Source organism: Gymnogyps californianus, chromosome 11, assembly GCF_018139145.2.
Source record: "Gymnogyps californianus isolate 813 chromosome 11, ASM1813914v2, whole genome shotgun sequence".
NCBI lineage: Eukaryota > Metazoa > Chordata > Aves > Accipitriformes > Cathartidae > Gymnogyps > Gymnogyps californianus.
In genome coordinates this window covers 3,570,462-3,584,052 of record NC_059481.1, presented here as the reverse complement: position 1 = coordinate 3,584,052, position 13,591 = coordinate 3,570,462, and the positions used below count along the sequence as shown (strand labels likewise).

Sequence of the window (13,591 nt, the reverse complement as noted above, 5' to 3'; positions counted from 1 at the left end):
AAACTTAAACTGCTGTCTTCTTCACAGTCATGGTGGAAAGCAATAAACTAATGCATTTATTAAACGATAACTGCTTAGGGGACAGTGGATAAATGTATAAACTGTATTCAGTTCGTATATAAGCACTTGTGTTGTACATAAACAGCTTGAGGGAAGGAACATATTCATTCTCTTTATGGTTACACAGTCCATGATTTTACCATAATGCTGTAACATAAAGGTCAGATAACATTCACCACTACATTTTCAATAACATTATCACTATGTACTGGTTAACTGAGGCTGTAAAAGTAAAAACGGCGTGTCCTGATCCTGTTGTGAGTCAGTGGGAGGACCAGGAGTGGAACACAGAAATCCTCTCCCAGTGCCACACTCAGAGCATGTCGCAACTTTATTCCCTTCCCTTTCTGGGCTCCCAGTGTTTCCTCAGCAGCACTGACTTCGTTGTGACTCTGATTTACCATTGCTGTAGTGCAATCTGGAAGTTGGGAAAAAGATGAAAGAAGTGCAAGACTAATTGTTTTTCTTCTCATTACTCAGATATTTTTGTCTGAGATGCACAGGGGTGTGCTCTGATGGATCATGTGGACAGGGATAAGCCTGACGCATGGACTTGTGTGATGGGGAGGGATCCGCAGTCCTAGACCACAGCAGAGGAACATGGCCCTGAGCCGCACTGAGTGCAGAGCCCTGGTAGGAGATGAGCCCTGGCTTTGGGGCAGCAAACTCCACCCAGCTCCATGACCTCGCCTGTCGAGTGTGGCTGGCTGGAAATCACAGATCGCCTTGGCTGGCTCCATTTGCCACGTGGGGTCATGGAGCAGGACAGGCTGCAAAAATACCCAAAGGCACAAGCGAGTCCCATGTATTGCACAGGAGACTGCATGGTGAATGCAAAAGCAAGGGAAGCAGCACTCATTGGCAAGCGGCTCACTCAGAAACACAGACTTTCAATTCCCTGCTGCAGATCCAACATCCACATTCCTAAGCTCTCCACATGCCTATCTCCTACTTTTTTTTGTTTAAAAACCCTGTCATGTTGAATTTACACCAGCGACAGACTGATTCAAACAATGAGAAGAGTTGTTACAGCAATCCCAAAGGAAGACATAATAGCACATCAGAACCCAAGTGTTGCCTAACAGCAAACTGTCTCCCTGTGCTATGAATCCTTCCACTAAAACACCCCACCACTGACCAGGTGGCACAACCACTACCCCATGTATTGATATTCGTACGAGCACAAGATTCCTTCACTTCTCCACTGGCATCTAGACAGCAGGTCACTGTCTTACTGAGAGTCCTGTGGCAGTGAGTTGACTCTGACTGTTCTTTTTAGAAAACGTATGGTAAGAGGAGCTGTTGTCCTTAAGAGCTACTATACATCTCTGCTCTGCAAAGGTCCCACACCCAATGCTAGACATGACTTCCCCAAAAAGACAGCTAGTGCTGCTTTCCACACAGCAAAATTTGCGACCCACTTCACTTTTTCAGTATTAAAAACCAAACTTGATTTAATAAAAACTTTTACAGATTTTTACTTTGGAGAAACCTCACCCATACCTGCGCCCTTAGCCCTGCCCCAGCTGCCATTGCTCTGAGAAAATCTAAAGGTCCATTTGGATTTTCCAGAAAGTTAATTTGCTCCATATGACTGACAGCAGGTGTCTGGGAAACCTGCAAACTATGCGCACAAATCAGCTGAACTCTTTGTCTTTCTGTCTTCAGTGCAAGGAGTTCACCTTCCACACTGGCTACGAGGTGCTCATACAGCGGCTGTTGGATGGGAGGAAGATGTGCAAAGATGTAGAGGATTTGCTCAAGCAGAGGTAAGAAAATCAGAGTGAAAGAAGTGTGAACAGCCTCCATTTTCTCTCCTGTTTGGCATCTGGAAAAGAACAGTAGGCTGTTTCTGAATTTGGTAGTGATACTGTTTACATAAAAAAGCCTGAGTGATTTGAATCCTAGCCTTTTGATGTGATTTGTGAAGGTAGATAACAAATAGAAATTTCAAAGATTTGAGAAGCAAAAAGAAGGTTGAAAGAGTCAGAAATCCAGAGCTCCATTAAGATCCAGGTCATTATTGGTCCAGAATCACACGGTAGCACATACATCCACAAGTAGCATTACTGAGTTTCCCCTTTTACAAGGAGCAAATGACTTGCACATTTTTCTTTCTCTTTGAACGTGCTGTTGCCACAGGCACTGTTTCAGTTTCCTGCAACTACCAAAAATGGGCCATTTTTCACATACAGACAAAGCTACATAAGATGCTACCAAAAGCCTTTCCCAGACACCCAAGACAGCCCACATCATTCGCCAACCTTACCAGACTTTGAATAACAATGTTGTAGCTTATATCCGTCCTTCACATGCTTCTTGGGAGCCGCTCAACAACAGCTATGGACAGCTGACAGTTTTGTGGGTGAGAAAATATGTATTACACAGGTGCTCTGACTCCTTTGCCATTCATTTTTGTACTTCTGACTTAGAAAAATATATCTGAAATTTGGTTCTGTTTTTAAGTGGCTGGGTTTCAACAGTTTCAACATGTAGCATGAGGCACATACATGCTCATGCATGACCTGTAAGAAAGACCACACAATACGGACTATATACTCAGCAGGTAATCCTAGAGGAGTTCATCTCAGAACTGTCTCCTTAGGAATATTGCTCTGCCTTCCTCAGTCACAGCCTGCTTTTTCTTCCTGTGCTGTCCCCATCTAGTTTTCTGGTTTTAGGTTCGTTTTCTGAAGGCTACTTTTCAAGCACTGGGACTTTCAAGGGGATGTGAGCTGTCAAACTGAAAGTTGACTATTTCACAGAGTGTGAAGAGTTTCCCATCAAAATCTGAAGCTATTTGAATTGTTTTTCTTGACCACCAGTGGAAGCATATTTTATTGCTGCATGTCACACAGTCCTGAAGTCACATCTGTCTGATGGTAGCTTAGCTTCAACTATTTAAAATAGCTCCTTTGTGACTCATAACTTACAGAGATTAGAATTACATTGCAGGCTTCAGGAAGGCTCTGCATTGCAGCATGCATCTGATGCTATATATGCCTGTGTTTCTTTCCAAAACATTACAGAGTTTTCTGCAAGTTGCAGGATAAGGTTCTCCCTGGTTTGTGGTGGAGGCACAAAGGACTTTCCACAAAGAAGAAAAAATACACGTACAGTCATTTTGCACATCTGAAAGCCACAAGAACAAATGTTTCCATGAACTTTTGCACACCCCCAAAACATTCCAGTGAGTGTGCATACATGCATGTGCTTGTGGTACGTGCATGTTGGAGGAGGCGGAAAAGGAGAAAAGATAGTGGGCACTGAGTTGCAGAAAGAAGGTATTATTTCCAGTTTATTCTGGAAGATGTTTGTTTCAGCTTGTCCTCATGTCATTCATGGGAATGACCTAGGAGGAGATCAAAGCATGGGATAAATCTCTGTTCCTAGAGGCTGCCCAGATCATGGGCTTCATGCCAGAATTTCAACAAGGACTCCTGCAGCAGCTGCCTTAAGTCCTGAAACCAGCTGCCCTGGCTACACTAACACTTTACCAGTTTTCCACCCAGGTCAATTACTTTTGCTCACAAATACGCCTGCGTAGTCCAGAGGACAGCCTAAGAGGTTGGGGAGTTAGAAAGCAGTTGTATTCCAGAACAAAGCCCCAGATTTAAAACACAAAATATGTTCCAGCTCTCGACGGCTGCAGGGAAACCTAGAAGCTGTGTGCAAGAGTACTGGAAAGCAGGAAAGGCAGCATGAAGATGTGAAAAGATGGTGTCAGCGTCCTGTCAAACTCCTCTGACCCTGGGCTAGTCCAGTCCCATGCCTGAGGTTTCAGGAAGATTTGACCCAAGGGTTTTGCAGGAGCTGGGACTGGCTTAAGAGCTGGCCATGCTTTTTTCCCCGTGATATACCATGTACTGAGAAAGCAAAGTGGGACTGTAGCACTGGAGTTATTCTAATTGCGGTACATCCACCGGCACTAAGCAAAGTCTCTGACACGAAAGTGTTTCTTGTTATTAAAATCAGAAGAAAGTTAATCTATTCTACTTCTACAGCGTTACGCGTCTCTGAACTATATTGCCGTTTTGATGAAATTTCATTCATCTGACATGAAAATGAAGTGGTACCTCTGTGTGGCCTGTCACCATATTTTGCACCCTGTTCTTCTAGAAGGAATCACAAAGCAGTGACATAGGAACATCCCACTAAAATGCAGCAATTTCTAGTGCAGGATGACAGCAATTAACTAACCACACGTGCAGCGTTAGACACATGGGAGCCAATGGACAGAGGCCAAGAACAGCCTCCGCTCCGGGCTGCGGCGACTCTAGGCTGCTGTACGACCAGCGCTGCTATTCCACCAGCCTGACAGATCTCCTTGGACTGGGGGAAAGTCCCCAGGATAAGCCTGCCTCAGGTCACAGAAGATGGTTGCAAACCCGTGAAATTGCACCAGGGCCACCAGCACAGCTGGCTACAACGCAAGATGCTCACAGCCATCAGACGCAGAGGAACAGTCGAAAGGGCGGTCGGATGTTCTCAGAGACCCCACCCCAACAGCTGCCGTGTTGCAAAACTGAAAGACCAAGCCCTCAAGCTGCTGGAACTCAGCAAATAGCAATAATAAAGCACAGCGTGGCCAAGTGGGAAGATGGACATATGAACAAACCAGCGGGGTTGCGTGGCCTCGCACCCACATCAAGGTTCCTTTTTTGAACAAAGAGTATATTTCTCTAAGGTGCCAAGTTTCAGGCTCAAAACTGTCTGGAATGCTTTGAAACCCCTTTTGACAACTGGACTTACCCTAAACAAAACCCCTCCCCCCAAATCCTAGCACCAGGCTATCTGTTCATTATTTATTATTGACCATTCAATAGTTTTTAGCAGCTACTCGAAGACTGAAAACTCAGTTCCACCCCGGTCTTGCACCCAGGAGAAAGGAAATAACATATTTAGTACAGATATTTTTTTTTTTTAAACAGAGAATAGAAATTTCTTCCAGAGCTGGGGGAGGAGAAAACAGCATAGAAATAATTGTATTTCTTTATTAACAATAGAAACAGAGCTACTTTCCTGAGTCACTAGTTACGGTTTCCCGTTAGGTAAGACATCGCCTCATATTGTCCCCTCCATAAAACTGTCACGGCCTCACCTTACAACTAGCAAGGCTCCTTCCTCCTCTGCCTCCACTGCAGCTGCTCAAGCAGCACCTCACGTTTCCAATGGTTAGAAATCTTCCTGCTACTCCCAGCTCTCATTTATTCAAAACCTCTCTTAAATGGATCCTTCGGAACCTACTCTTCGCTCCCCTCCCAGCCTTCATTTTGATGAGTCAAGTCAGCCATCATCTTTCAGGTTTCTTTTGCAAAAGAGGCTCTCCGTTCTGAGCATTGTCACTACACTTCTGTACACCTCTTCTTTTAATTGAATCCAACTTTTGGGGACAGTTGTACATAGCACTCCACAGTAATCAAAGCCATGGAGATGGGCTTCATTTTCCCTCATTTCTTCTAGAAATAGCTCACCCAAAATATTTTAGAGGTAACTAATAGCACTAGCATTGAGGAGATAGAGAAATTAATGAAATCGTATTTGTCATGTTTTGTACCTCAGATGCAATGACAAGATTTGTGTAAACATGATCCTGGTACCACTAAGAGAAATTGAGTAAGTTTTTCTTTTAACAGAGCACAAGCAGAAGAGAGATATGGGAAAGAGCTGATTCAAATCGCCCGAAAAGCAGGAGGACAGACAGAAATCAAGTAAGGAATTCTTTTATTATTAGTGCAAATGAAAGCATTTTGGAAGCAATATCAGACTCCTATGTTTTGCCTATGAATGGGGTCATAAGCTGCTCACTTCAGTGCATTACACAGCACTTCACAAGGTACAGGAAAAATGGGGAAACACCATAGTCCTTCAAAGCAGGATTCACAAAATCTCTATTTGGGAATTGCCAGTAGGTCTTTAGTGAGAAATTTTTTAATTTCAGGATTCCTAACAATGTTTAATATTTGCTTCCAAAAGCAAACTAATTGATGGGGAAAAAAGGGAAAGGAAAAGGTTGTGAAATGTTTGTGATGGTGGTTTGGCAATTCTCGGAAGCTGGTGGACACTGAGAGACTGTGATAGAACAAACGCAAAGTGCAAAGACACCAAAAAGTAGCTTCTGCAGCAAGAAAAAGGCTTAGCTTAGGAATACAAACTTTAAACCTCTTTGAAGGGACTTAATTTGAAACAAATCAATGGAACTACTGAAATACACTAAAATGACATATTTTTCTGTCTCCTCTACTACCATCTTAGATCACGTATAAATTGTGTTGGGAGGGGAAGATATATGTCGGCATGGAATTTAACTTAATAAACACTGCTGATAAACCACTGCTATTATTCATGGTAGCAGCAATAATGAGACATTTTGTCATTATTGTAACAAGTACTAATACAGTAATAAGGTGGCAGAGGATGAAGATTTGGAGTCACAGAAGACAAGCCTGAAAGAGAAGACCTCAATCTAAACACAAAACAGCTCTATGGATCCCTGGGGCCTGCTACCCTCATTCATCCCATATCTCATTTCTTAATCGCAGTCTCCTTTTTACGTCAGTTGATCACTCTCAGTGTGAGTGTGGTTTCCTGTTCATATTTTACAGGAAATCTTGACCTCAAACCCTTGCACCACCATGGCATGCAAGTGCCAGGCAATCACCCGTAGCACCTGCTATTGATTTGGTGGCGGCACATCCAAGCTGACAGGGAAACTGTTGCATTAACCCAAGCGCCTGGTAGTGCTGAGAGCACTGAGGCTCACTCCAGAGAACATCCAAGCCTCTCCTCCCCTAGTGCTCCATCCCTCCCTTACGCCTGAGCAACACAGTACGGTATAGCAAGGTTCTTAGCAAAGGCTGCTGGAGATGGCTTCTACCTTCCTGGTGTCTCAATTCACAGACCTAAATGGAGAAAAGGAAGGAGAAGAAAAATTATTTTGAAATTAAAATAGCAGATTAAGGATGAATGGCTTCTTCCCAAACCAAAGCATAAGATCAGTATTCCAGGATTAACGAAAGGCTCCACCTAAATTTCTTTACTGGCAATGCAGGGCAGGCAGAGCAAACGTGTGCACAAATAGACAGCTTTGGCTGCCCTTCTGTGACTTAGTGGATAATTCATGGGTCTGACTTTTCCTAAAAGATTATAAGAGCTTGATTTAGAGGCAGAGCCAAGTCCCAGAGTTGGGATATGGATCCAAGTTCCCCTCAAGTTGGGGGAAGTTTGGACTCAGGCCCAGCTCCACTTTGATCCAACAATTTTATAGCTTGGCATAGAGAGAAGGCTGAATATACCAACAAAGCATGCTGCAGAGCTGATTTACTATGTTTCCATAAACCCACGCCTGGTCTGGGTAGCGACCAGCTTTGCGCTGATATTTTTATCAGAGCAAATGTCTCACTGTATCTGTTCTGAAGCAGAGAGAGGACACTTTGCTTTCTGTCATTCAGCATCCTCTGGTTGTTTAAGGAGTTACAGAGACGGGCAGTGAAGGGCATTTGTCCAGAGTAAACACTTTAAAATCAGAGAAAACTAGGGTCTATTCAGGGCTGGAACAACTCATGAAAATGAAATATTTGGTTTTAATGCCTTAAAATTTTTGACACGGTGTAAAGTTTCTGTTTGTTTATATGACATTGATTGCTGACAGCAGTTCTGCTCCCAAGGTCAGTCCTTCAGTGAGACCAGAGGGAGGGAACCTGTGTACTACCTATAATAAGAAAAGCTTGAAAGGACTATGCTACAACTATCCCCGTGCATTATTCCAAGTGCTTCCCCTTTATAAGACTCGCTATTATCAACTAGCACACTGAATCCTAATAGTATTACAAGTACTTGACAGTCTGAACAGGGCTGTTCACATCTTTAAATGCAGCTTTGGGTAGCAGTATCTCTCAAATAAAGTCTAATGAAGGTGTTATGCAGGTATTTGTACCCAAAACTTGCATTTGACAATCACCAGGAAAAAAAGTAGCTGCCAGGTTTTTTTGCAGAACATTTTACAGAACTTCCTGTGCCATGCTATGTATTGCAGAGGAGCAGGAATTACTAATTTTAGATCACTCACTCATTTTCTTGCTAATGCAAAATTATTATACTGTAGTCTTAAATTCAGTCATCTTTTAAACATCTCAGATACTAAGGCTTTCTGGCACTTCTCCTGGAAAATTATTTCACACCCCAGTAGTTCTCAGTATCAGGAAGGTATCCGATACCCTTTCAAAAAGTCAATAAAAAGAACATAGAAAATCCATCCGCAGCAACCACCCAAAAACTTCCAGTATCAGAAAATACCCTGAAGACCTTAAGAGAAACAACAGCAAGGCCAATTAATTCTGTTTAGCACAACTTCTGAAACAAATGAATTGGCTGCGAAAACCTCCATTGCTCCACCAGGTCAAAGTGATGCTCTGTAGCTGCTATGGCAGGCAGAGCAGGAGAGAAGTGGCACAAAGCCGGAGTGAGCAGCAGTCCCCATGCAGGGGCCTGTTGGCAAAGCATTCGTGGCAAACCCACACTGCAGCCAATGCCAAATCTGCCGAACTGGAGACGGCAGCACCACTACATGCGATGGGCAGCCCAGCAGGGCCTCATGTGCTTATGTCCTCCCAGGACCAGTGTGAACAGCTCTTTCCAACTCCAGAAACCCAATCCCTGGTAGCCACCTGGCTCTTCTGATCTCAAACCCTTGGAGGTTAAAAAACGTAGAGAAAAAAAAACCCCTTTCTGTTGCTTCCTGTGCTTGGAGAGAAGAGGGTCTGCTCAAGGGATAAATTAGGCAGCGGTGGGGAGGTACTGCCTGGGTTGTTACTTCAGCACAGTCAGGACCGGCACAAAACAAGGCGAAGAGAATAAGCGTGATGACGGGGAGAAGCCTGGAGAAGTCTATGGCACACTGCACCAGGTAGTGGCCATCACTGTAGAAAACAGTTCTCTCCCAAGCCTCCCCCATATTTTAAAAGCTTTTAGTTTTGAATCAAATAAAAGAACAATTTCAACAGTTTTTCAGGCTCTTCCCTTCTCCCCCAAACTTTTGCTTCAGCTGGAGCAAATCGCTGAACTCAGCTAAATGTATAAATAGATTCAACTGCCCATTTTTATTTACTGAAAGACACAGATGAAGAAATATGCTGCTGACTCGAAAGATAGTAGGGAAGGCTCGCTGAAATGTAACAGCAACTCTGAGACCACTCTCCATTGCTTTGAGAAAAATCTAGCTGACAGCAGCCATCACGTTTCCATCCTATATGCTGTCCCGCGCTTGTTCCCTCAGCATGGTTACAGCTCCTCTGATGGAGAACTGACCCCTCAGGGCCCGGCACTGCTCGTGCTTGGCAGAGACAACTACGAGCCAAGACTGTACTAGGACGCTTCGCTACTGAGTATCAGCAGTAATACGACTTTGTGACTGGGGAAAAGAGAACAATGTTGTGTCTCCACGTGCAGACTCCTTAGCACCAGAAATGTGAGAAATCACTTTGACCTGAGAGCTAGCAGGGGACAAGTTTTTAGCTTTGCTAATGGAGGTGCGACTGACTTCAGTGAGGTCCTCGCTGTTCTTTTTCAGACAAGTATTGGAAATGGCCATGGCAAGCCTACAGCTATAGAAAAATCTCTAACAAAACTAAAATCAGAGAGGCAGACATGCCGCAATGAGGGAGACGTGCTGCAACCATTTTTTATTTAAAAAAAAAAGCAAAGAGAGGGTTTCTAAAAGAAGCTTGTGCTGGTTACCATGGGCATAGCAAACAAACACTCCAGCTTCCAGCTTAAGAAATAAAAGTTCCCTGTAAGTGCTGCCTAACAGCCAAAGGACACAATCATTCAATAGTCCAGCCTGATTCAAGCAAATTTAGGCATTCTGGCTGCTTGCCCTTGCCTCGAGCACTGCAGCTGGTAGAAACTACTTCCTAAAGGGAAGGGAGATATCCTCTTTCCAACCCATGACACAGATCTAACTCAGCAGTTGCTATAGGCCTTGGCAAGTTCATTCTAATGTACAGAGGGATGCATACACTTGAATCCAAGTGCAAGACTGCAAGAAGGGTCACACAGGCTCAGACCAAAATCCCTTCAGCCTAATATTCTATCCCCAACACTAGATTTCAAGGGAAGAGTAGAAGAACAGGGCAAGCATATGAGGATATTTCTCCTAAATAATCTTCTAGCCTTAGCAATTGGTAGTTCAGGTGCTGCCACACCAGCAGCAGCTTTGCATGTAACAGCCCCCAATGGAGTTTTCTTGTGTCATTTTCTTATTTGAAACCCTGAAACATTTTAGCATCCACTGAGTCTTAAGGTAAAGCAATGTACTTTCCTGTTAAGTGCAGAAGTGCCTTTTTCTTTGTTGATTTTTAGCCCACCTCACCACACTTGCCGTGTTAGATCAGACACACATGACAAAGGCAGATAAGGTTCCTTACAGTGGGGTTCCTCAATGCACGTCTGCACTGGTGAGCTGCAGTCCCACTGCCTGTTCTGGTTCTTACAAACACACTCAGGTCCATAATAACACCAAAACTATGGAAAAGGCTGGCTGCTTCCTTCAAGCTAATCACCTGGATGTGCCAGCACAGTCATGGATGTAGGCTATGCCTGGGAATACGGGTAGCTGGGGAGTCTTAGTGAAAGCACTGGGAGGAGAACAGGTATTGGAAGGGAGCATGCGAGAGTATCGGTTGCAAATGTACCTCTTGAGTGGGTCAGAACTAGGAGAGGGCAGGGCAGCCCTTGAGGAGTGGGCAAAGTGCGAGGATTGCAGCAGTCAGGGTGGAAGGATGGATGCTGCACAGAAATGGAGCTCTGGAGCTCACCTATCACAAGTCAGGGCTAAAGTGGATTTTAAAATGTCTTCATTCCTACCTTACACTAATTTTAAAGCTCTATTATCCCACTTTTTTAATTAAAAAAAAAATCTGAATCACAATTTTATAGTGTATAATCATAAAAAATTATGAAAAAGATGATTACAAAGCTACAGCCATGTATTCTTGGCAAATGCCAGGTTACATCAATATCCAGTGGGGGAGAGGGAACTACATGTTATGAAGTTTAAACTGCGGTATAGTTTTGTACTCTCCATATTCTGTGTTGCACACATGGGAGAGGATGTACAGAAACTGGGGATTTTCAGCTGAGTTAGAAACTGAGATCAAGTTTGCAAGTGTTTGCTGGTAGCACACACAATAATGATGTCTCAACACACTATAGATGATTCTCAGCAGAGCTCGTGCCTTTAAGAGGAAACACCTTTCAGGCTGCAAGGTGACAGGGAATTTCCATGCAGTAGCTTTGGGCAACTCTTCAGCAGAACAACATGAAAACAGAATATACTACAGAGCCCAGTTTTCAGCTACATCCTCAGCTTCAGCTGAAATAGAGCCTCTGGGAACTCTGGTCTTTTGTAAAATAACTGATGTAAACATGCAGTACCTGGTTACATTCTGCCTAGTCTGACAACAGCTATTTTTGTCATTTGCTCTGCTTGTCTCGTCTCATGTATATGATTTTCTACTTTTTTCCTTCCCTCTTTTCCACTACCATCTCCTTCAGACCTCGGGAAAGGGTAGTTCCTTCAAGCCCGTGTCTGCTCTGCCCTTCTCTGCAATGCCTGAAATAGAATATTTCAGTGAGTGTGAGGTGAGGGCATCTGTAACGAAATGCCAGTTGCTGCTTCCTGTGTATAAATATAGTGCATCTGTCACTTAATATACAGAATCCTCTGTATTATTCACACAAAGCAGGCATTTTTGAACTGAAGCTAAAGGTCATTTTGGAAGGTCACATCCTTCCATGATTAGTTATTCTCCACTCAAATGTTCTGAACCTGCACAGAGTTTATACATTTGTACTTTGAACATTCAGGACTCTGTGAAAATGGACCCAAGCACATACTCTGAAAGACCTAAGCCTCTGCTCAGTTCTTGTTAAATCCAATCTAGATGAGCTCTCTGGTGATGAGGATAGGCATTTTGGAGCAGTGCTGCTCTCCTTCCAAGAGACATGAGGAAATTTAGTTTTATGTTAAAGGTACAAAAGTTGTTTTGATTGTTTTATCCTTTGATTTGAACAGCATAGGTCATTCTGGAGTCACAAGGGGTCTAATTTGTAGTCTATGGGCACAGATTTACAGGGAAGAGAAGGTACATGGAGATGACATCCTGTTTGCTCCCCTGCCCCAGCAAAGTCTGGGGTGATGTGTCTGCACTCCCAGTAACCAGCCCTGGAAGTGATGATACAGCCCCCTTCCCATTCAGTTTGGGGCTGTTTCTGCTTCTGACATATATCTGGAAATATCCAAGCACCAGAAGCAAAACACGTATGCAGACACATCACAGCACTACAGGAACCCTCCACATTTGTTGCTGCTTTCATGGAAGATATGCTACACCCAACCAGACACTAAACCCAACCTGCTGCACAGTGCAGCCTCCCGTAATAGCTGATATGACTACTCATGCTAGCTAGTGCCTTGCTATTGTGAGTTTATAGACAGACAAACTTGGACTCCCCTGGTTAGAGAAAGGCTCATGCCTTTTCTCCACCACAGGTGGCTTTGACATCACACTCCAGCTGGGACTTGTACAGAAATCTTTCCAGTTGCACTGAGTGGTTTTGCCTTTCTGTTTATAGCTCCTCTGAGAACAAGAAGAAAACATCCTGGCAAAATTAATTCTTCCATGTTTTCATCACATCCCCACTAAGCAATGTTAGACATGATTCTCACATGAAATACTCTGCTACGTGCCTGACCTAGGACTTGGTAGTGACTTAGTTACCTCCCTGTTAAAAGAGCACAACACCTCCCCCTTCTTTTCTTTTTTGCAATGCAGACAGAGTCCCAGGTGCACATTATTTGAGACCAGATGCTTTTGAACTTGTTTCCCCACACTTTGCTACCATCACTGGGCTTCACAGAAAGAAATGTTGGTAAAACCACATTGGGTCTTCCCTGTGTGGCAGGATGAAAGACCGATGTTAATCGTGGCCTCAGAGGAGACTGGCATTGGGTTGGTTTCATAACCATGTTATCAGGATCTAAGTTACTGGAGGCAGAGGGTGAACAGGACTGCTGGAAAGTGGTCTGTAGAGTTCATCTGGCAGAGACTTCTCTCAATTTCAGAAGAACTATTTTTAAAAATTACAATAAGAACAGAACATTGTAGGTCATATTGATGTTAAAATGGAAACCTACCAGAAAGGAAGGTGGGGTTATTTCACCAAGCAAAGGTAGAAAAGAAAGAAAATTTAAAAAGAGCTGTGGTTTTCCGGTTAGAAGAGCCTGTTTTACCTTCCTGTGTACAAGATGTAAAGGGGGTCTCCAAATTACTCAGTTAAACCAGTCTCTAAAGGCAAAGTACTGAAAAAAAAAATGCCCAAACCATCAAGCCTAAAGTTGCAGAGAGAGAGAGAGAGAGAGAGAGAGAGAGAGAGAGAGAGAGAGAGAGGTGCAACAGTGTACATGGTGAGTATATCTGTGACCTAAGCACTGGCACTGATAGAGCTCTGCTAATTACATCTCTGGTGCCAC

General features: G+C 43.6%; 1 protein-coding gene and 1 long non-coding RNA gene across 2 annotated transcripts in view; one reads left to right on the top strand and one right to left on the bottom strand.

The window, feature by feature from the left end:
- Positions 1-13,591, top strand: part of PSTPIP1 (proline-serine-threonine phosphatase interacting protein 1) — a 56,472-nt gene that overhangs the window by 18,789 nt on the left and 24,092 nt on the right. The window contains exons 2-3 of the mRNA XM_050903246.1: positions 1,729-1,829; positions 5,697-5,771. Coding sequence (XP_050759203.1) covers positions 1,729-1,829; positions 5,697-5,771 — 176 coding nt within the window. The remainder of the gene's footprint in view (positions 1-1,728; positions 1,830-5,696; positions 5,772-13,591) is intronic.
- LOC127020564 (uncharacterized) lies at positions 34-6,946 on the bottom strand. The gene is made up of 2 exons (XR_007767088.1): positions 6,875-6,946; positions 34-478 (listed from the first exon to the last, which is right to left on the bottom strand). It is a non-coding gene; the product is annotated as an uncharacterized LOC127020564 (long non-coding RNA).